At 43.7% G+C, this 23,302-nt stretch overlaps 1 protein-coding gene across 6 annotated transcripts in view; it reads left to right on the forward strand.

The window, feature by feature from the left end:
- IRAG1 (inositol 1,4,5-triphosphate receptor associated 1) overlaps positions 1–23,302 on the forward strand; it is a 114,415-nt gene that overhangs the window by 63,324 nt on the left and 27,789 nt on the right. For all 6 annotated transcript variants that reach the window (XM_079788888.1, XM_079788889.1, XM_079788892.1 and 3 more), the window contains 5 exons: positions 9,138–9,261; positions 15,854–15,884; positions 17,209–17,349; positions 17,777–17,908; positions 21,076–21,217. In XM_079788888.1, coding sequence (XP_079645014.1) covers positions 9,138–9,261; positions 15,854–15,884; positions 17,209–17,349; positions 17,777–17,908; positions 21,076–21,217 — 570 coding nt within the window. The remainder of the gene's footprint in view (positions 1–9,137; positions 9,262–15,853; positions 15,885–17,208; positions 17,350–17,776; positions 17,909–21,075; positions 21,218–23,302) is intronic.

The following is a 23,302-nucleotide window of genomic DNA, read 5'->3' on the forward strand; positions in this document are numbered from 1 at the left end:
ATGGTGATAAGAAGAACACTGCCCTGGTTTCTGTTTATGATTGAATTGTTTTTGTGTTTTTCTTTTAAAGATCATGTTGTGTCTGATTATTAAACAAATGCACTATTTTAATTTTTATATATTATTTCATTTTTATATTATAAAATAGAAAAAGATAGAATATGTAATCTTTTATTATATATCATACTAGTAGCCCTGTGCACGAATCTGTGTGCCAGTAGCTCGCCAGTAGCTCGCTGCTCCACCCTCCTGTAGCTCCCCTGCACCCCCTCATAGCTTGCTGCCCTGCCCCCTCCTGTAGCTCTCTGCCGCCTGCTTGTAGCTCACTGCCCCACCCTCCTGCTGATTGGTGATCTGGTCATTACGTGGTTGGTTGTTATGCTTCATGGCGTAACGGAACACCATTTGCATATTATATCTTTATTACATAGGATTTTATTTTTCCATTTTATTTTATATATTATATCCTATATATTTCTTATAGTTTATGTTTTTATTTTTACTTTAAGGAAACCTTCTTCTCTTGCAAGTTTCAAGATTTGTGTTAAACTTTATCAGGTTGCTTTGGATATGTATTGAAAGAATAATGTAATTTTGTCATTTAATATATCAATGAATAATTTTCTCTATATAGAAATAAACCCTTGTGGTTCTGGAATAAGAAGAGTTCTTGTTATCTAGGGGGACAGAGATTAGAGAAACAAACATTCCATTTCATACTGTGATAGATTTTATAAGGAAGAAGGATCTGGAGGTGCTGGAAAAATCCTTCCTAGAAAAGTGACATTTGAGTAGATACATAAAGACTGAATGGGAGGGGCAAGGGCACTCGAGGTAGAGGCAACAGCATGTGCTGAGTCTAAGGAGGAGGAATGAGTTGTTGAATATTCCAAGATGCTGGAGAGGGTTAACTACAGAGGGTGTTGTAGGTCCTACTATGGATTCTAATACTCGTCCTAAGAATAGCTGAACTGGGTTTGCATTTCAGAGATTTCTCTGGCTTGTGGCCAGTGGATTGAGCTGGGAAAGGGACTCAGGAGTGCAGACCGAGCGAAGAGATGGGAGGCTACTGAGATAGCCAGGGGACCTGATTACGACAGCTGGGACAAGGCCTCCGTGGTGGCAGGGCCTGAGCCCTTTTCATCTCTGCATCCCCAGCAGTCAGCCCTGGAACTGGCTCACAGTCAGTCTTACATCTTTGGCTTGAAATGACCTCCAAATGATCCTACATCCTATGAGACTCAAACATCCTACAAGTGGTCCCTGTGAAGAGAACTGGAGAGACCACATGCAAAAGCCGCCCCCTCTCCTACTCATGGTCCTCAGAAACTAAAGAAGAGCCAAAGTTCGTAAGACTCTGGAATGTTCTGATAAGGATCTTCCCCATATCCCAGAGGAACAGCAAACTATCATAAGAGACTCGAGTTTACTCCATGAGCTCATATGCACTGCTGTACTTAGAGCCTGTTAAAGGGTCAGCCTCTCCAGCTCTCAGGGAGGCCTCCCAAACTCATTTGTCCTAGATACAGAAGGAATGCAGCTCTTTGACAGGGCTTTCAGAATGTAGGGAAAAGAAGTCAGAACTCTGCAGATATCAATCAAAACACACGTGGTTGCCCACCATGTCTCCAGCAATGTCCTAAACACTGTGGAGCACAGAGTACAACATCCCACTTAGCTGGCAAGATAGAGTTCCACAACCTTGATGGTAGGAATTAAAATTATGTGTCAGGATTCTGTTAGATTAGAATAAAGACCAGTATCACATAAAAACATTGTATGAGCTGAGTGCAGTAGGTACTGTCATACCCATTTTATAGCTGAGCAAACTGAGGTATCTAGAGAACAAGAAACTTGCCCCAGGCTATGCAGGTGGCAAGTGGTGAAGCTAAAGCTCTTAACCACACAGTCTCTAAAAATTAGAGAAAATAGGATGCAGGATGCATGTACTGAACACCTTCCATGGTTAATTTTCATTTTTAAAATTTGGTGTTTATAAGAGTCAAATTCATTTATCTGATCATTTGACTTCTGAGATCCATCTTGTTCCCTACCAGCCTTGGAGAACAAGGTGTTGCTGTACACGGAGGCAAGAACCTGGAGGAAGAAGCCACCAGCTCAGTAGTGGTAGTAAGTCAGGACAGGTTTCCAGGAGGAGAGCTTTGAGACAAGGAAGAGAAGGCAGAGGGAATAGCAGGAGCAAAGGAATGCAGGCATCTTCTAGTGCTTGGCATGTCCCGGGAACAGAAGAAATCCATTTGAGTCAAGTATGGGCCATGTGTCCCAGAGAGATGGACAGCAAGGGTGGAGCGTGGTTGGGAATCAGGGAGAGTGAAGGCTTTGAGGGGCAATGAATGAGTTTGAACTTTATTCAGGATCTCTTGTAAAGCCAGAGAAGTCTGCAGGTAAGGAGGCATCAGGATAAAAATTGAGTTTAAGAATAATTTTGGACACATTATGAAACCTGGCCTATAAAAGAAGAGTCTGAAGGCAGGGAGACCAGGTAAGAGGGTATAGAAACAGCCTGGTGAGAGGTGATGAGACTGTAGACTGAGATGGACAGGTAGGGTTGTGAGGACAGGTTTGAAAGCTATTTGGAGGTCAGCTTGGCAGGACTTGGTGAAGAGATAAGGTAGAGAGGGAGACCAGGAAGACCACCAGACATCTCTCTGCATGGCTGAGGGGGTGATGGGGTCATTAATCAGGATTGGGAGCGCAGAGACGCTCCCTTGAGAATGAAGACCGTGAGTTTGAGTTTGGACACGTTGAATGTCCGTAGGGATGCCACAATCTGACAGACCTGGTTTTGCATCTTAGCTCTCAGCTAACTAGTTGGGACCCTGGGGAATCTACTTAACTTAGCTGAGCCTCAGTTTCCTAGCTTGCAGTTTCCCCAGAAAATGAGCTTAGCAATATTTACTTTGCAGAGCTGTTGTAAGGAAGAATGAGGAAGTGTGCCTAATGCATAGTTGATGTTCAATAAATGGTAGCAGTTGAAATGGCTTTTATTATCCTGATCCAGGTGGCAATGCCTACGAAGTGGGTGGGTTTTTGGACCTGGATGTTGATAGAAGTGTGGGCTGAGGCAGAGACAAGCATTAAACGGGAAGTCCTTCCAGACACCCCAGTCTGGGCTCTGAGTCCTCTGTCTTAGGGAAAAAAAAGGCTCCCTAAGAAGACTGACCTGAAGAAAGTTTATCCCCAACTAGAAGGTTTGGCCTTTTGGGGGTGATTCTGGAGCTCAGAGCACCTTTAACTACAATCTCCAAAAGTTACTTTTCCAAGTTCCTGAGATTGCCAGAAACAAATGTTTTCATTGGAATGAGCTAGTATAGACAGATATTTTAAAAATAACTTGACTGCTTTTGTTAAAAATAACCACATGTTCATTATTTTAAAATTCAAGTAATAGTGAAAGATACCAACAAGAAAGTAAAAACAGCTTACACCAAATATCCCCTTCCCCATAAATATAGGAGGAGGAAGAGAGGAAGGAGAAAGATTATGTTAGATTGCTAGAAATACTTAAAAAAAAATACAAGGTATTCAAATTTAACTGAATTTCAATCAAAGTGAATTGAAACTGTAGGACTTGCTGAATTTTGGTAATTGCTTCCTCCAAAAAAAAAGAGATTAGTTTTTAAAAATATATATATTTTATTGATTTCCTACAGAGAGGAAGGGAGAGGGATAGAGAGTTGGAAACATCGATGAGAGAGAAACATCGATCAGCTGCCTCCTGCACACTCCCTACTGGGTATGTGCCCACAACCAAGGCACATGCCCTTGACCGGAATTGAACCTGGGATCCTTGAGTCCGCAGGCTGACACTATATCCACTGAGCCAAACCAGTCAGGGCAAGAGATTAGTTTTTAAAAGTTTAAAATATATATTATTAAATGTATTAGGGTTTGAAATCATCGAGGTACTTATTTTACATCACATGTTTCAAATTTGGATTGACTTCCCACAGGAAAAGATGAAATGGTAGCATTTCTTCCCACCTTTATTATTTCTTCCTACCTTTTACTTCAACACATACAAATAACAAATGATTCTTTTTATATTAAGTTTATAACCTTTACATATTCATTCTGTAGCCATAATTTCCATAGTTGCTTAAGCCTTAAACTGATATGTAAAAGGACTTAATGCTCATCACTAATCCCTTTACTATGGCTGCTCATCCCCAATTTTATGATTTTAATTTATCTCTTGTTTAGCTGGATTTCATTATTCAATAGTTTTCCTAGAAGGGCTCAGAGGTGCTATGTTCCCTGAATTCTTACATGTTTGAAAATGTTGTCTTTAATTCTTGAAGGACAGCTTGGTTATAAATTTGGGGTCATTCTTTTCTTTAGAACTTTGTGAATGCTACACTGTATTCAATGTTGTAGAGAAGTCTGGGACCAGCTGATTTCCAGCACTCCAGTCCTTACGTCTCCCCGTAGATGTCTTATTCTCCTGTGAGGGTGTTAGAGAAGAATTTTATCTATAAGAATAAAAGCGTAATATGCTAATTAGACCAGACATCCTTCCAGACGACCTTCTGGATAAAGCCCGGGCTGTAAGGGAAGCCTGGGTCCCAGGTGCCTGCCGGGGGCAGGGGGAAGGAAGGCCTACTCTTGCATGAATTTCGTGCATTGGGCCTCTAGTCCTATCTAATAAAAGGGTAATATGCAAATTAACTGTCACTCCATCACAAAGATGGCAGTGCCCATAGCCACAAGATGGCAGCCCCCAGTCCCCTCAGCCTTGCCAGAGTCCCCAGTCTTGGGGGGACTGCCGCTGAGAGCGGGCAGCATGAGCAGCCTGGCGGAATGTTTGCTTCATTGCCACGGTGACACCCCGGCCATGGAGGGCCTCTGGGGGACAAGGGGCCGGCCTGCAGCCTCCACAGCCGAGCGCAGGCCCGGAGAGGAGATGGCGGGCCCACCTCCCATGGAAGCAGCACGGCTCCCGGCTTCCGTGGAAGCAGCTCGGCTGCCGGCAGTGCGCTGCGGTTCCCGCCAGCTCCCGCAGCAGCGGTAGACGGCCTACTGCACGCGATATCGCGCTATGGGCTACTAGTACATATATAAAATGCAATCTGCAAGTTCAGCTTTTATCTCAATTGGGGAAATTTTTTCTTCTCTTCTATCTTTGGATATGGTCTTTCTTTTGTTTTGTTCACTACTTCAGAGACTCCATAATCCCTAAATTTCTCATCAATGTCTCAAGTGCAAGTCCATTATTCCATCTCCATATACTTTAATCTTCCCTTCTTTACATTCCTTGTGCTCATTTCAGTCTCTCCCATCCTCCTCACTAATTCAGTATCTTTTATTCTTTCATATTTTCCACACATTGGTTAGTTCTATCTTTTTATAATTTCTTGCTTAGTTCTGTTATTTTGGTCTTCAATTCATTTCCTTAAATTGTAATCTTCTTCCATCTTTCTTTGATCCTCTCATCTCATCTCTGATTTCCTATTTTCATTTTTGTCAGGTTCTAATTTTTCCACAAGTCAAAGAATTTGTGGTATACATTTTGCACAAAAGTGCATTTTTGCGGTGTTGTTGCCTCTGTTTTTATCCTGACATCTGTCTCCTGCATGTTTCCTTTCTCCTTTCCTTTATACCTTCCTTCCTTTTTTCCTTCCTATTTTGACTATATAGTATTTTGAAATAGTTGCCATGACATTTGTTTTTATTTCATGTCCTTTTTACATGGGCATTCTGGATTCCCTCTTCACCCAGATATATTCTGTAGGTCAATTTTCACTGCCTCTCCCACCTTATCTGAGACCTCTGTCCTCCCTGCAGCATTTAGTTGGGGACTGGGTGTTCTGTGTCTGCTTTGCTACTGCTTGGATGGTGGGGAAAGGGGAAGTTCAGAGGGAGCTGTGTGTAGTGGTGCTTGTGGGATTGGTTTCTGCTCTTTTTCTAACTTTGTTCATAGTCCCAATACTTGGCTTATTACACCAAAGTGGGGGCTTATTTCTTTAGATGAGGAGTAGTGGATGGATTACTTCACCAATTCAGGGTAGAATCATAGAAACAATCTACTTAGGTATTTATTTCCCAGATGTGAGCCAGCTATTTCCAACTATCTTGTCAGGTAAAGGAAGGAAAAGAGACAAATTCCAAGGAGTTTGGCCACTGTGCTATTTCTCAGAAGTGGCGGGGGGTGAGGGGGACGGGAGGTGGGAGGGGGGAGAACAGCTTCAGTTGGGGCATTCCATGTGTCTCACTCCACCAGAGAAGTGTGTTTTCCTTATTTTCTCTTCATTTTCCTTTCTGGTAAACCCCTCCATATTGTTCTACATAATCAGCTCCGGTAGACTACTGTGCTGTCTTTTCTTTCTGTCTTTCCTTTCCTCTCCTACTTGTCAAGAAAAGCAAACAGCAGCAAGGCAGTTTTTCTCTGGTGGGATTTCTGCTCTGGTGGGATGGGGACCTTTCTGCTCTAGAGAAATGTTCTGAATCTCCTCTGCAGGCTGCCTGCTCGCCTCCTCAGTCTGCCACTCTGTGGTATTTCCCCCTCACATCTTCCTCTCAGTACTGAGTCTTTGAGGGTTATCAAGGGTGTGAGCTCTACTTTTATTTTTATTTTTATTTTTAAAATATATATTTTATTGATTTTTTACAGAGAGGAGGGAGAGGGATAGAGAGTTAGAAACATCGATGAGAGAGAGAAACATCGATCAGCTGGCCTCCTGCACACTCCCCACTGGGGATGTGCCCGCAACCAAGGTACATGCCCTTGATCGGAATTGAACCTGGGACCCTTGAGTCCGCAGGCCGACGCTCTATCCACTGAGCCAAACCGGTTAGGGCAGGAGCTCAACTTTTATTTCTAATAAGTTTTTGTCTTTCTCCACCATCATGTTGAAAGACATTACCTTTTTCGGTATTTGAGAGTGGTGGCTATATTTTTGACTGATTTAAAAATTTGTCATTATTGTTAAGTTAATTTGGTTGAGCTTAGGAAGAGGTTGGCTGGTTTTGGGATCTGTTAGTTCTAGGGTCCCTCTTTAGACAGCCATTTTAGTGAGGGGTGCTCAACCTAGGGCACTTTTCTTGGCAAAGACCCCTGGTATGACTTTCACTTGATTATTAGACTTTGGTATGGTTCAATCAACCATACAAACTTCTCAGGAAATCATTGTTTAATTATCTCTCGGCTGGGTATTGGCAGAGTGAGGCCAGAAGCAACACAGGATTTACCATCTGTCACATGAAATGTCAGAGAATAGTAAATGCCAGGACAGAACCCAAGAGGTGACAGGTAGCTAAGAGGATGTCTAGTCCAATCATATATTCAAAAAAGGACCAATGACTATCCTATCTCTGACAAATGGCCCTCCAGACTTTGCCAGGATACCTTCAGTACCAAAAAACTCATGAACACCATTCTGTTATTGGAAAGCTTAAAGTATTTTTTTAAAATCTGTTTTGTGTTAAATTGATTTTAGAGAGAGGAAAGGAGAGAAGGATAGAAACATCAATGATAGAGAATTACTGATCGGCTGCCTCCTGCACGTCCCCCACTTGGGGATTGAGCCCGCAACCCAGGCATGTGCCTTGACCGAGAATCGAACTGTGGCATCCTGGTTCATAGGTTAACGCTCAACCATTGAGCCACATGGATGAGTGGAAAGCTCAAAGTATTTTAAGCGTTCTTTACCTTGAGCCAAACTACACTCCCTCTTCTCTTCATGGTCTCCCTTGGTAAGGCTTCTAATTCACATGACTCCCAATCTCAGCTCCATTTGCATGGCTACCACAAGTGTGCCTTTAGTCCTGATCTCTGGCCTGGCCTACAATTCTGGAAAGTGATTGAGCAGGTTGGAAATCTTCTGGGTCAAAACCCACTTGAAATGGTAAAACAAAACTATAAACACCTGCTTGCAAATGGAAAGTAACCATGGTATGGGATGACGATACTTGTTTTGGCTCAAGTAAAAGAGATTTGAGGCTTTTAATCCTAACTGCGTTGTGAGTCCACAGTAAGGCACGCCAAGTCTATGCTGTGTGAATAACAAATGTGAATGTCAGGGACATGTGCCAATATCCTCCTCAGCTAAGAGCATGTAAGAGCACATCTGGGCCTCTAGGACAGCAACAACCGGAATGCATGCAGGCAGGGGATCATGTCTAGAGGCCATGGGCCACAGTGGGCCACAATGAGCAGTTGGGAAAATGGGGCTAGTGCCTGGAGAAGGATAACTTTGGGAGAGGTAAAAGACCTGTCTTCAAACAGGAGAAAGACTTATGGAAAGAAAATATTTCATTTGTTCTTTCTGCCCTTAGAGCAAGACCCTGGATAGTTTTAGGAGATAACAAAAGCCTGTTCATTCATTTTGTTAACTAGGAGGCATTTATTTCTGAGATATTTATAAAAAACCTAATGACCTTAGATTTACCTTGAAAAAATCCTATTTCTATTCCTGCCTATGGGGATATGGAACCAGACACTGATTTTGAGGTAGGCCACAGATGATTGAACTGTTGATTCATTTGATGAAGAATAATTCGGCAACAGGCCTCTTGAAAAACCTGCTAAAGAGAGGGGACCTTTGCAAACATTATGCCAAATAGCCAACCAGCTTCCATTTGCCAGAAACAAACCTTTGACTCCAGACATAAGAGCCTGCTTGGTACTTTGGAAAGCAATAGGAAGCACAGAATTTGGAACAGACAGAATTGGTTTGAAGTCTTCCTATGCCATTTACTAGTGCTGTGACCTTAAACAAATTCTTAAACTTGCTGAGTTTTGGTTTACCTACCTGTAAATTGAGAAAATTAAGTTCTGGCTTATTGAGTCATTATAAGGATAAAATAATAAGTATGAAGTCCCTGGAATATAATTAGGTTCTTTTAAAATATATATATTTTTTACTGATTGCAGAGAGGAAGGGAGAGGGAGAGATAGATACATCAGAATCATTGATCAGCTGCGTCCTACACGTCCCCCATTTGGGATCAAGCTGCAATTTGGGCATGTGCCATTGACTGGAATCAAACCTGGGTCCCTTCAATCTGCATAGGTCCTTATAAATGTTAAAGCTCTTCCTATCCATTGAATCAAGTTGCAACAGTACTACTGCGATTACAAACAGACATTTTATAAGTTAAGCACTTTTTTCTTTTAGGGCTCCATTCTGAACTCTCTCCAGCTATTGAGGAAGAAGAGTCCAAGAGTGGCTTGGATGTCATGCCCAATATTTCTGACGTGCTGCTGCGCAAACTGCGGGTCCACAAGTCTCTCCCTGGAAGGTAAAATCAGGGCGTGGGTTGCAGAAGACCTGTATCATGCAGCCTGTGTTAGATTCTAGACAAGACAAAGAAGTGCACCAGCCTTGATCTTGGACCCCAGATGGGTCAGAGTCTAATGGTCCAAATCTAAAACAAAAAGAATAATAAAGGGCCAGGTGGGGTTCTTAGGCATGCACAAGGGTCACCAAGAGGCTCATGGCAGCAGAGGGTGTTGGGCTTTGGGCCAGGAGACATAGTTTTAATCCCAGCTCTACCATCCTATATAAAACAACCCTAATATGCAAATATGCAAATCGACCGAGCAATGGAACGACCAGTCACTATGACGCGTACTGACCACCATGGGGCAGATGCTCAATGCAGGAGCTGTCCCCTAGTGGTCAGTGTGCTCCCACAGGGGGAGCACTGCTCAGCCAGAAGCTGGGTTCACGGCTAGTGAGTGCAGTGGTGGTGGCAGGAGCCTCTCCTGCCTCTGCTGCAGGCGGGCGGTAAGGAGCGAGGGGTCCCGGACTGTGAGAGGGCACAGGCTGGGCTGAGGGACCCCCTGGCCCCCCTCCCAGTGCACAAAATAACTGAGAGATTCTAGGTCTGATATCTGCATAAAGGTGTAGAACATTTGGAACCACACGAAGAAGGATGCTTGAAAAACCTACCAGGCTCTTCTACACATGGGGAGAAAGTGGTTTCACTTCCCAAGCCTCAGCCTCCTCACCTATACAACAGGGATCTGTCATTGGTAGCTACATGAGATGGTGTGTGAATCAGGACTTAGCATTTTATCAGCACATAGCAGGCCCTGGGTTGAAAAGTGAATAGTTTAGAGCAGTGATGGCGAACCTATGACACACATGTCAGCACTGACACGCGTAGCCATTTCTGATGACACGCGGCTGCATGCCGAGGATGAAACATTTGCTGCTCCTGAGGATGAAACATTTGCGACTAGAGTCTTGGAGTTAGTTTTTCCTCAAAGTGACACACTACCCGTTATGCTCAGTTTTTTGGCGAAGTTTGACACACCAAGCTCAAAAGGTTGCCCATCACTGGTTTAAAGTATAAAGGAGAGAAAATAGGATACCACTAAGCAACAGGGATTGGGAGGGTGCCTGCAAATGAGGCCTCCCACCAAGCCTAGCAACCTGGGGACTAAACTGTTGGGAACAAAGGCCACTGGGAAGAGCTACGAGACATAACAGAGGTTCCCGATTTAGGGGTAAATATGAAAGAAAAACAAATTTTGCCCATCGGGTGTTATGTGTTCAAATTTCACACTGTAATTACCTAAAACAGAACCATCAGGGCAATACTCAGAGGGACCTAGCAACTAAATCAACATCAAGAAAAGAGCTAGAAGCGAGTTGGAAGCAGGCTGAATTCATAGCTGGAGGAGGGCCTGGGTTAGGCCAGTTCACCTGGTGGAAAGGCACAGAAGGGGTGTCCAGAGACAGGAAGCCAAAGGAGAAGCACCCCAAGTGCACTGCAGGTTACAGAGCACAAGTTTACATGCTATGTGTCTTTTGGTGTTTGTGACAACCCGAGGAGGCCGAAAAGGAAGATTTTATTTTGTTCATCGTCAGTGAGAGAACAGAGAAGCAAAGCAACGTACTGGCAGGTGACGGAGTCAGGAATTGAATTCAGGGTGGACTGATCTGCCTTTCCAGCTATACCAGGGGCCTGTCAAAAGTACCAAAACAATCACCAGTGCTCGTCAGTCTGCAAGGAATAAGAGTGCTACTGGCTTCTTTTTCCTCTGTGAAGTTGAAGATAGTATGATTAGGGCACACCTTCAGTGAATTAAATTTCCCCAGCTTCCCCAGGAAGGGGAGACTCAGCAGTTCTACCATCCTTTTTTTTTTAAATATGTATATTTTATTGATTTTTACAGAGAGGAAGGGAGAGGGATAGAGAGTTAGAAACATTGATCAGCTGCCTCCTGCACACCCCCTATTGGGGATGTGCCCGCAACCAAGGTACATGCCCTTGACTGGAATCGAACCTGGGACCCTTGAGTCCGCAGGCTGACGCTCTATCCACTGAGCCAAACTGGTCAGGGCTCTACCATCCTTGAGAATGTTAACAGCTACTAGCCACTAACCATGAGGCCAAACTGGGTTTTCACGGTCCATGAAGAAGATCAGCTTCTGAAGCATGTGGTTCAGGCTGTCAGATTGAGGTCAGTGTCTCTCATGCATTATGTCAATAGCCATGTGGCCCATCCCCAACTTCCTGCTCCAACCACTAAATCAGCTTCCCTGCTTCTGGCTTCAGTAGAGGCTATTTCCAAATTGGGCCCTTGGTTGGGCCTAGAACTCTGGAGCTCTGGTTTGGGGTTTGGGAGATATGGACAAACTGTCATGTACACTGTCAGCCAGAAGAAGGAAGCCAGAGGTTCAAGATTCCTTTCCCCAGCAGAAATATGGAAAAATTACACTTGAGTTTAATATTCAAAAGGAGTTTGTTTCATGTTCTATATGAACTACATTATTTTGGATTGACCCTTACCAAGAAAGAGCTTATAGGGTCAGCAAACTGAATGGATTCAGTAGAAAAACCAGGTCTAGAACCCAAACTAGAAACATGGTCAGTGGTTGGATAATAAGAGTGCAAAGTGGAGATGTCACAGGATAAGGTATCCTAGGGTCAAACACCAGCAGGAGCAAAAAACAGGCATTTAATCAACCAATATTCATTGAGTGCCCATTATATGCCATTAAAATGGAGAACAAGAAGACACAGTCCCTATTCTCATGGCACTTACATTCTGGGTGGCGAGACAAGTAATAGTCAAATAAAAAAATGGATGATTTCAGATAGCAAAGCTGTTAGGAAGACCATAAAATAGGCACATATAGAGAATGACATGAGAATGGAGCATTGGGTAGAGGGTCAAAGAAGGCCTCTATGATAAAGTAGTAATTAAGTTGAGACATACAAATGACAAAAAAGTGACCCATGCGAAGATTTCAGGGGAAAAATTTCCAGACAAAAAGCACAGTAATTTCAACAAATCATTCTTGGATGACTGGATAGCCACATACAAAAGAGTAAAATTGGACCCTACCTCACATAATACACAAAAATTAATTCAAAATGGATCACAGGCCTAAATATAAGAGCCAATGCTTTAAAGTATTAAGAGAAAAAAATAAAAGAGCAAATCTTTGTGACCTTGGGTTAGTTTATGGTTTCTTAGATATGACTCCAAAAGCACAAGCAACAAGAGAAAAAATAAGTGAATAGTATTTCACAGAGAGGAAGGGAGAAGGATAGAGAGCCAGAAACATCGATGAGAGAGAAACATCGACCAGCTGCCTCCTGCACACCCCCCACCAGGGATGTGCCCGCAACCACAGTACATGCCCTTGACCGGAATCGAACCTGGGACTCTCCAGTCCACAGGCCGACGCTCTATCCACTGAGCCAAACCGGTTTCAGCGTGAATAGTATTTCACCAAACGTTTTTGATACAAACAATTCCATCAAGAAAGTGAGAGGACAACCCAGAAAATGGAAGAAAATATTTGCAAATTATGTATCTGATAAGGGACTTACTTCTAGAATATATAAAGAACTCTTATCATTAATAAAAAGACAACTAATTTTTTTAAATGGTCAAAGGGTTTAAGTAGACATTTCTTCAAAGAATATATATGAGGAGTTAATAAGCATATGAAAAGATGCTCAACATTTTTAGTCATTGGGAAAATGCAAATCAAAATGATAATGAGATACCATTTTACATCCACTAGAATGGTTATACTAAAAAAGATGAACAATGTCAATGTGGAGGACTTGGAATCCTCAGTAAAATGGTACAGCCACTTTGGAATAACAGTTTGGCAGTTCTTCAAAAACTTAAACATAGTTAACATATGGCCCAGCAATTCCATTCCTAGATATATCACAAAGAGAAATGAAAATACTAATATATGTCCACACAAAAATTTGTACATAAATGTTTTCTAGCAGCATTTTCATAATAGCCAAAAAGTAGAAACAACTCAAATGTCCATCAACTAATGAATAGGTAAACAAAATATAATATATTAGTATATTGGAATATTATTCAGACACAAAAATAAAATACTGATATGTACTACAACATGGATGAAACTTGAAAACATTATGCTAAGTGAAAGAAGCCAGTCACAGAAGACCTCATGTTGGCTCCATTTATAAGAAATATTTAGAATAGGGAGATCCATAGAGAAAAAAAGCACATTAGTGGTTGCTTGGGGCTGGGGGTGAGGGGTTTGGAAAGATGGAGAGTGACTGTTAATTAATGGGTCCAGGGTTTCTTTTTTGGATGATGAAAATGTTCTAAAATTGACTGCAATGATGGTTGTAAAATTCTGTGATATACTAAAAACAACTGAATTGTATATTTTATAGTTAGTGAATTATCTCCACTAATAAAAGAGAAAGATGCAAATTGACTGTACCTTTGTGATGTCCACCAGCCAATCAGGAGTGAGTATGCAAATTAACCCAACAAAGGTGGTGGGTTAATTTGCATATGCAGGCACTGAACAGCCGGGGACAGGATGCAGGCATTCCACTGCCCCAACCACTCCAGGCCTCTGGGCAGCGTGGGAAGGCAGAAAAGCAGCTTCGGGCTGGAGCAAAGGCAGAAAGGCGGCTCCAGCCGGAGCGAAGGCAGTGCCAGCAGCCAGGGGAAGGAAGGCCCATTCTTGCATGAATCTTCGTGCATCAGGCTTCTAGTATTTCAATAAAGTTGTTACAAAAGAGAGTGAAAAAAAGTAAATAACAGTAACTGTAAAGGCCCTGGGTCACTGAGTAAGTGTGTTTGAGGAGCAGATTGGTCAATGTGGCTGGAGAGTGGGAAGAGGAGAGTGTGGTGGAGGCTGATTCAGAGAAGGCCTTGATTTTATTCTAAGGCCTATTAAGGGAGTTTGAATTCTGAAGCAGGCAATGCCATCCAGAGGTGTCTCCTTGTATGTCCCCTGCAAGCCTCTGTCTTTTTGGAGGCCCGAGGCTCTGCCCCCTACTTGCCTATGCTAGTTCACAAGGCACAGCTCTTTGCATCAAGAGCTGGCTATGTCTGTCCCGTGGCTTCTTTAACTAAATCACACCTCCCTGAGTCCTCAGGGCTTTGTATATATTTTTTAAAAAGTGTGTTCTATATCAAAATAGCAGAAAACAAGTCATCAAAATAGAAAAATAAGTTTGGTAAATATGTAAGAAAAGTATGCAAATTTCACACAAAGCCAAAGCCAGGAGTCAAGAGCAAGCTTAACAAGTTTTGATAAATCATTTAAGCAATATGTACCTGCTCTAGAAGATTATGTTGGTTGGCCCACAGCAGAAAGGGCCTGATGGGTGGGGTTGTGACAAGAATTGTAAGCATTAACCATCTTTGCAGTTGTTTATCCCATGCTCTGTACTCTGCTGACTTGCTGGCCATGGGGTCTTACTGCCTCATCCTGACAGGAAGGCTCTCACAGTTCCTTGTCAGGGTGAGAACCAGCTCTTGCAGAGGTAGCTGACCCTTACCTTTGCTCTTGGGGTCCCTCTACACCTGTCACAGGGAGGAAGCTGTGTTTCCTGAGAGTCTTATCAATGGCACGCTCTGTTGCCATGTCCTATGACGCTGATAGAACCTCTCCCAGTCCTCCCACCCCAGCACAGGAAAGGGCCTGTGCATTATTTACATTGTCTGGGTTTCAGAACAGGGCTAGCTTTAGTTACCAGTAGAGTGGTGGCAGCAGCAACACAGTGAGCATGCAGATAAAAGGACTGCTTGCTGTGGGAACCACACACAATGAGGAACCTCTCAGAATGACACGGCTGTGCTAGCTGGGACTTTCTTGCTGGATCTCTGAGTCTAGCTGTGAAGAAGAGCTCTGGCCACTCTTTCCTACCTTTTATTCTCTGGCTCATATGCACCCTTGTCACAATCCTCAGAGACAGGAGGAAGGTCAAGCTTTGTGGACCTGGGTAGTCCCGAAAAACTATTGTGTGCCGTCTATAAAGTATGTAGCATATGCACTTTCTTAGTAAATCTTCAAAACCAGCCTGTGAATAAGTTGTTATAACTAACATCTGAGTGCCTCCTGAGTGTGGATGTCATATATATATATATATATACATATATATATATATATATATATATATATATATGTACACACACATATACATGTATACATAAATACCTGTGTATATCATATATGTGAATATACACATATATACACACTTGTACATATATGTATATACATACATATGTTCCTTGTAAGACTCCTGTAAGATAAATAAAGTATTCCCATTTGACAGATGAGCAAACAGAGAGAGATGAAAAGAACCCATCCAAAGTCATGTCTAGTAGAGGCACTGATGGAGGACTGCCCCCAGGATCTAGTATTTTCCACCATACTTCCTCTGTAGGAGTCAATGTCTGATAGAATATCTCACAGATTACAAAGCTCACACAAAGTGTACTCTGAATCTTTCCCGTCTCATTAACTCCCCTTACTCCCTTTCTGGAAACCCATGGTCTGTTGGTTGTTCAAAGTCACCTTTTCGTTCTTTTATAAATTAGATAAAGTTCATTTGTGTGTCTTTTTTTTTCCCACAGTGCCCCTCCGCTCACTGAAAAGGAAGTTGAGGTAAGTAACTCCAGTGCTTTGTGAAATTATGAAGCCTGGGCTTGAATGGGTTTTACTTGTACTTTCATTGAAGGGCTAACCCAGGAATGGAGAATCTAACATTGAGCATTATTGATAAACTTGACTGAGAATCCCACCCACTGACACTGGTGAAGATGGCCATGGGCGGTTTCCAAGGGCCAGCTCCTGTCCTCAGATGGCTGCTGACACAATCAGTGCTCAGCAAGGCAGAAGCAGCACAGGCTTTGGAATCAGTCTGTGGTTGAAGCCTGGCTCTGCTCCATGGTCTCACTCTGAACAACTTAATGACCTCTCTGGTCTTAGTCTCTTTATCCGTATAGGGATTTAACAGTTCCCATAGAGAGGGTTTTGTGGGAGTAAATGAGGTGCATAAAACTCATGGCATTGCTGGCATATAGTAGATGCTCAATGAGGAGTAGCTTTCAATATTGCCATCATCGTCACCATTGGGTAAGTTCAGGGCCTTCAGTTCTCTGTCTAGAGATTTCTGCCCATTGTAGGCCTTGTTACATGAACTTCAGAAGCTCAGGCCGAGTTCTCTCACCCCAATGGTATAAATCTGCTACCACTTGACTCAGGCTGGCAATGAAAGCTGTAAAACGAAGGCCATTGCTTCCTTCCTGTGTAGTCCATCTGTCTACTTCTCCTCCCCAGTAGTTTCCTATTATTCCAGGAATTCCATGTCTGGTCAGTACACCTTTCAAAGTTCATTCATGCAGGCTGCCTTTTTGGCATGGAATATTTGTTCCAGAAAGTTTCTCTTGACAGAATCATACCTGGCCTTACTCCATCTCCTGGCAGCTCATAGCTGCTTTCAGTGGAGGATTTGGAATACTCAGGCAAGATGCTGGTTGAAGTTTGCTTCAAGTCAACAAGGCTTATATCTCAAATTATGTTTATAGTGGTTTCATGTGAAACCTCCAAAACCCACATGTAATAAATCCTAGCGTGAATCCAAACTGCTTACACAATCAGCTGTGTTGGCCCAAGTTTATCTAAACCTAAATACAGGATGTTATTTCCTTGAAGTTCAGGGAAAAGCAAAGTGTTATTCTCTTATTATTCCTCAGTAAAATGCATTTGGTCTCTGGTCCTGGGAAGGACCTAGCATGGACCTCGGGTTACTAGCTCACCATTCTTGGTGCAGTTGGCCGTAAGGGAGAGTTTCACAGTGTGCACTGTTACTTTGGTGACTGGTCCAGGAGCTGATGTAAAATGCTCATACAAGAAACACACCTGCAGCTGCCCGCGTTCCCTGCAATAACTCCTCCTAGCACCTCTCCCACACTCTTGTTCCCAACAGAACGTGTTTGTACAACTGTCCTTGGCCTTTAGAAATGACAGCTACACCCTGGAATCTAGAATTAACCAGGCTGAAAGGGAACGCAACCTGACAGAAGAGGATACTGAGAAGGAACTGGAAAACTTCAAAACTTCCATTATGGTAATTGTGGAGCCTGACTGGGAATCCTTGGAGTTAGGACTACCTTCAAGGGCCATGCTGGGTACCCTGCTTTTCTCAGTCACCAAGTAGTTTCCTGAAATGAGAAATCAGGCCAAGGCCCTGAGCCAGACAGTCTTTCTCAGAGTGCTGAGTGGAGCTGAGGCAGAGATCCTGAAGGACTGGTGACCTCAGGGCAGTGTGTAAGGCCACTGAGCCCTTAGAATCTTCTCAGGAGGGGGCTGGGTGACTGGAAACCAGAGACCCAGATGTGATTCCCTTCTCTTAGGCCAGCCAAGTATAGAGTGTCCACATGGGGCATCTCCAGTGCCCAGAGGAAGCGGTAGCCCCAGCCCTGCTCCTCTCAGGCAGGACGGGGACTGGGGCTCATCCTGTGAGGACCCTGGGTGATTTCCTTCTCATTTTTCAGTCTTCAGCTTCACTCTGGCACCACTGTGAGCACCGGGAGACCTACCAGAAGCTGCTGGAGGACATCGCTGTCCTGCACCGCCTGGCTGCCCGCCTCTCCAGCCGCGCTGAGATGGTGGGGGCCGTCCGCCAGGTGAGCCTCGCCAGCTCCCAGCCCTGCTGACTGGCTCTGCTCTGCCCGCAGTAACTAAAGCAATAATATAAGCAGTGACAACTACAAATACCACTGATTGATGGCTTCCTCTGTGCCAGGCAGTCTATGTACATTATTGTGGTCTTTTTCAGGGTGTTTTTGGTGGACCACTAAACCCTCAAGTGCTCCCTGTAAAAGTTTCTGTGGGCACATACATACTCCCTTCTTTTCTTGGAGATTTCTAAAGCATATTGCAATAATCAAGCCTTTAAGAAGTCGTATAGTGAGGAAGCCTGTTTAAGTTTACCTCTGTATTTCCCAAATTTGAAGATCCAACACCACTCCTTTTATTTGTCTCATAAAATATACCTACTCAGCTCCCATGGAACTAGTATTTGGCAAAACATGCTTTAGGAAAAACGGCTCTGTTTCATTTAATCCCTGCAGCAACCCTGTAAAGTAAATATCCTTATCCCCCGATGAAGACATGAAGTCTCATAAAAGTAACAGCAGGAGTAGTGGCAGAGCTGGGGCCCCGGCTGGGCTCCCTCTCAGCCACATGGCAGTCCTGAAGCACACAGAGACTGCCCTGATCCGGGATGGTGTGTAGGATCAGGCTGCCTGAGATCTGATCTTGCCTCCACCAGGGTTCACTGTGTGGCCTTGGGCCAGTTACTGAGCTCTCTGTGCTTCAGCTTCTCCAACAAAACATGTGGCTGTTGGTAGTATCTGCCATATAGGGTTGCTGACATACGTGTAAAACACCTGGATGTTGGTATCACTGCTGCTATTACCGTGGACCCATGTCCTGCTGCACTGACTGCGTCAGCAGGGTGTTCCTGGGGCAGTGCTTGTAGAACAAAGGAAGGACAAGACACTGGCTGTCCCACCCCTCTGTCTTCCAGGGGAAAAAGCTCCTGACTCAGCAGCAGCACCCAGGAAGTCAATCCAGCTGGGAGCAGCCACAAAGGAAGAGCTCAAAGGAAGTGGCTGGTCTCAGCTCACGGATATAGGGAACTTTTCTAGGGCACGGTCACTGAGCATGTCCCTCTGCGGTTAGGCAGGCCCTCGGCTAGGCACTCTGGGGGATTCAAGGGGAATAAGCAGAGAAAAATCTTTCTGATCTATACAGCTCTCCCAAACATGTTTCTAGGCCCACGTGTGTTGCTCACTTCAGTCTTTACCCATCTCCAAATGGCTTCCTACCCCTAGCTTCTGAGTCTAAGTCCTCACCTCTCTCTCTAGTTCCACCAGACTACAGACACACCTTACTGCCACCAGTCCCACTCCATCAGTCTAATTTCCACTGGTGGCCTGATTATGTCACTCCCTTACTTTAAGACAAGGCCCTTCATAAACCAGCCCTAACTGCCTTTACTGTGAACAAACCCAACTTGCTGATTCCTACATAAGTGGGATGGCCTGTACATCCCTAGTTTTCCAGACAGTCCTAGTATTTGCCTATTGTCTCAGCATAATTCTTTTTAAAAATTTTTATTAAATTTATTGGGGTGACATTAGTTAATAAGATTATATGTTTCAAGGGTACAATTCTATATCACATCATCTGAATATTGCATTGTGTGCTCACCACCCAAAGTCAAATCTTCTTCTGTCACCATATATTTGACCCTGTTTACCCTCTTCTACCTCCCTGTACCCCATTCCCTCTGGTAACCACCATACTATTATCTGTATTTATGAGTGTTTGTTTGTTTTTGTTAATTTATTGCTTTCTGTTTTATATCCCACATATGAGTGAAATCATATGGTTCTTGTTTGTTTGACTTGTTTCACTTAGCATGATATTCTCAAGATCCATACATCTTATAATGAATGCAGTATTTCGTCTTTTCTTATGGCTGAGCAGTATTCCATTGTATGTATATACCACACTTCTTTATCCAATCATCTACTGAGGGAGACTTAAGTTGTTTCCATGTCTTAGCTACCATGAATAATGCTGCAGTGAACATAGAGGTACATATAAATATTTACAAATAAATGTTTTCAAAATTTTCACATAGATGCCCAGAAGAGGTATTGCCAGGTCATATTGGTAGCTCTATTCTTAATTTATTTTGGAACCTCCATATTGTTTTCCATGGCGGCTGTAACAGTTTACATTCCCACCAGAAATGAATGAGGGTTCCTTTTTCTCCACAACCTCTCTAACACTTGTTATTTCTTGTCTTGTTGATAATAACAATTCTAACAGGTGTGAGATGGTATTTCATTATGGTTTTGATTTGCATTTGCCTAATAGCTAGTGAAGTTGAACATCTTTTCATACATCTGATGGCCATTTGTATGCCTTCTTGGGAGAAGTATCTGTTCAGGTCCTCTACCCATTTTTTTAATTAGATTGTTTTGTTGTTGAGTTGTATGTATCTTCTATATACTTTGGATATTAGCCTCTTATTGGAGGTATCACTTCCGTTCGGCTGCTTGCCTTTTAGTTTTGCTGATGGTTTCTTTTGCTCTGCAGAAGCTTTTTAGTTTGATATAGTCTCATTCATTTATTTTTGCTTTTGCTTCCCTTGCCTTTGGGATCAAATTCATAATATCCTCTCTAATACCAATGCCCATAAGTTTAGTACCTATGTTGTCTTCTATGTAATTTATTGTTTAAGTATAAGACCTAAGTATTGTAAAGGTCTTATACTTAGGTCTTTGATCTCAGCATAATTCTTACTAGCACTCCCTTTCACTCTCCAAAGGACTTCTGTTTGGAGGGTAAATCCTTTACCCAGATACAAGGCCTATGGTTTCCTGTCTCTGTATCCTTGCTCTTAGAGTTCTCTGTCCAGAATGCTCGTTGTCCCTTATGTCCATGTCTAAATGCCCAGCTTCTGCCTACACCCTACAGCTACTTCACTCCATCTCCATGAAGCTCCCTGACCCATTCTCTGTGAGCAGAGCTGATTCTCTTCCACCTGCCATCACCTGAAGCTTTATGGCTGTGCTTGTTCTTGTTCTCTGAGTGCAGGTGCCTGCAACCCTGTCTCAGCTCACATGGTGGGCAGCAAACTCTTGGAGGGCAGGGTCATGTCTAATTGGTCCCTGTATCCTTTTGATTCACCCAGCCCAGAGCCTCATCCAGTGCAAACAAGTGCTGATGAGCCTTTACCCCAAATGCCTGTGTTTCCCGCTCTCCTTTCCTGCAGGAAAAGCGCATGTCAAAGGCAACAGAGGTGATGATGCAGTACGTGGAGAACCTGAAGAGGACGTATGAGAAGGACCATGCAGAGCTCATGGAATTTAAAAAACTGGCGAATCAGAATTCAAGCCGCAGCTGCGGTCCCTCTGGTAAGGAACCAGAGGCCTGCCCTCATCTTGGGCCTGCAATGTGGGTCCCTGATGTCTCCAGGCTGGAATTGCACCTAACAGGGCTGCCCCAGGATGCATTTCAGACTGTGCAAGGTTCACTGCCCCTGCCAAATGCTGCCCACAGAGGCTTCCAGCAGCTGCTCCAAAGGGGCCAAACATGAATGGCCCCAAAGCAACTGTGACACAGAGAACCAGAGCAGCTAACTCTGACTTGAAGCCCACAGTTTGTGAGAGCTCACTCCACTTTGTGAAATGAGAGACCCCAGACCCTTTGTGCTTTGGGGCCTCCTTCAGGGGGTGAACACATACTTTAGACTGAATCCTGGAAAGCATTAGGGATCCAACCAAAGATTTTAGTCAGGGAAATGACATGATCATATGCGGAGTTTAGGAGGGTCCCTCTGACTATTGTAAGGCCAGTACATTCCTGGGCAAAGCCAGAGACAGGGAATGCCACGAAGCTGCTATTACAACAGCCCAGGTGGAAGATGAAGTCTGGGTAGTGAAGAGGGAGTGAGAGCCTGGCTCAGGGAGATACTGCTGAGATGAATAGTAGACTCATGAGCAAGACAAATGTTTTAAAGAAATACTCTTTTAAAAAAGTTTCTATAAAATTGCTATAGGAGCACAGAGGAGGGGGGCAGGCTGAGGTAGTCAAGGAAAGTGTCTGGGCAGTATTTTAAAGTAAAAATAGGAGTTCTTCAGGCAAAAGGGAGAAACACATCCTGGTGGTATTAACAGTATGTACAGAGAGGTGTGTGGTTGCAGGGTTGAGGTATGATAATGACAGGCTGAAGGTGAGACTTGGTACATCAGGGCCACATGCCAGGCCTTTGTCCCTTAGGCAATAAAGGAGTCACTGGTGAGTTGACATCACCCAACATTGTCAGATTGTATTTTGAAAAGATCTATCTGACTTGAGGGTGGGTAATGCTTGAGGGAAGGACAGACACTAAGGCATGGAGGCGGGTTAAGAGGCTCCTGAGCATCGCAGGAGGAGGACAGTGCCTTGAAACAGAAAGTCTCCTTAGGCTGCCAGGGTTTAGGCTCTGGCTGATGCTGGTGGTGTCAGTGGGAGAAAACAGACATTTTAGGGACAGGAATCCCCGTGGAATGCAAACATCCGTGTTACCAAGAGCGGGAGGAGAGAAAGTACAGAAACTGTAACAGATGGAGAAACCTTTATAAACAGGAGGTTTCACAAGTTTCCTGGGGAATATCACTGATGCTTCCCAGCTCCAGAATGTCTGCTCTGGATCTTGGCAGCGAGGTTCCTGACCCACATGCGCCTGGGCCTCTAACAAACCACTGCCTGTCAGAGCTGGAAGTTGGGGAAGTTGCCATCAAAGAAACCCTAGTACCTGGCTCTCGTATTATCGTCCTACAAGGTGCAGTGTCCCCTGTGGACCACCTTAGCCAAGATTTATGAAATGAGCAGGTACCCATTCATTCTACAGACGTTGATTAGCACCTTTGGTGTGCCCACATGATAGAGAGGTAAAGGGCACACAGTCCTGACCAAAAGGAGCTCCCAAACCTGTGGGGAGAGCAGGGCAGAGTAGCCAGTGCTGTGACAGAAGTAAGCAGACTTCCATGGGGAGCACACTGCACAGCCCCCGCTTCAGTCTGGGGGGTGGTGAGAAAGTGCCTACAGTAAGAAGGGAGCAGGTAGCTGAGTCTTGAATGGTGAATAATGTTTCAGACATTTGTTCCCACTCCACTGTTTTTTCAAGCTATACCTCAGCTTGGCTCATACAGAGGGGCCAGCACCCACCCAACAGGTGTGTCCATCAGATACTCTATGACCATTCCCTAATATACAGTGTTTGTTTGTAAGCCTTTACATGGTTTCTGGCAATCTTTGTCTTTGCCTGAGACTCTAAAGACTACAGTGAAATAAAAATACCTCTGATTTCAAGAGAAGTAATACACATTTAAAAGAAAAATATGAGGCCTATTTTTTTTTCTAAATATAAAACATGCAGATTGTCTGCATTTTGAATTTTTTTCTTAAGATAGATTTTAGAAGTGTAACTATTAGTCATGGGAAAAACATACTTATAA

The sequence above is a fragment of the Cnephaeus nilssonii genome (genome assembly GCF_951640355.1).
Source record: "Cnephaeus nilssonii genome assembly, chromosome: 13".
Classification (NCBI taxonomy): domain Eukaryota; kingdom Metazoa; phylum Chordata; class Mammalia; order Chiroptera; family Vespertilionidae; genus Cnephaeus; species Cnephaeus nilssonii.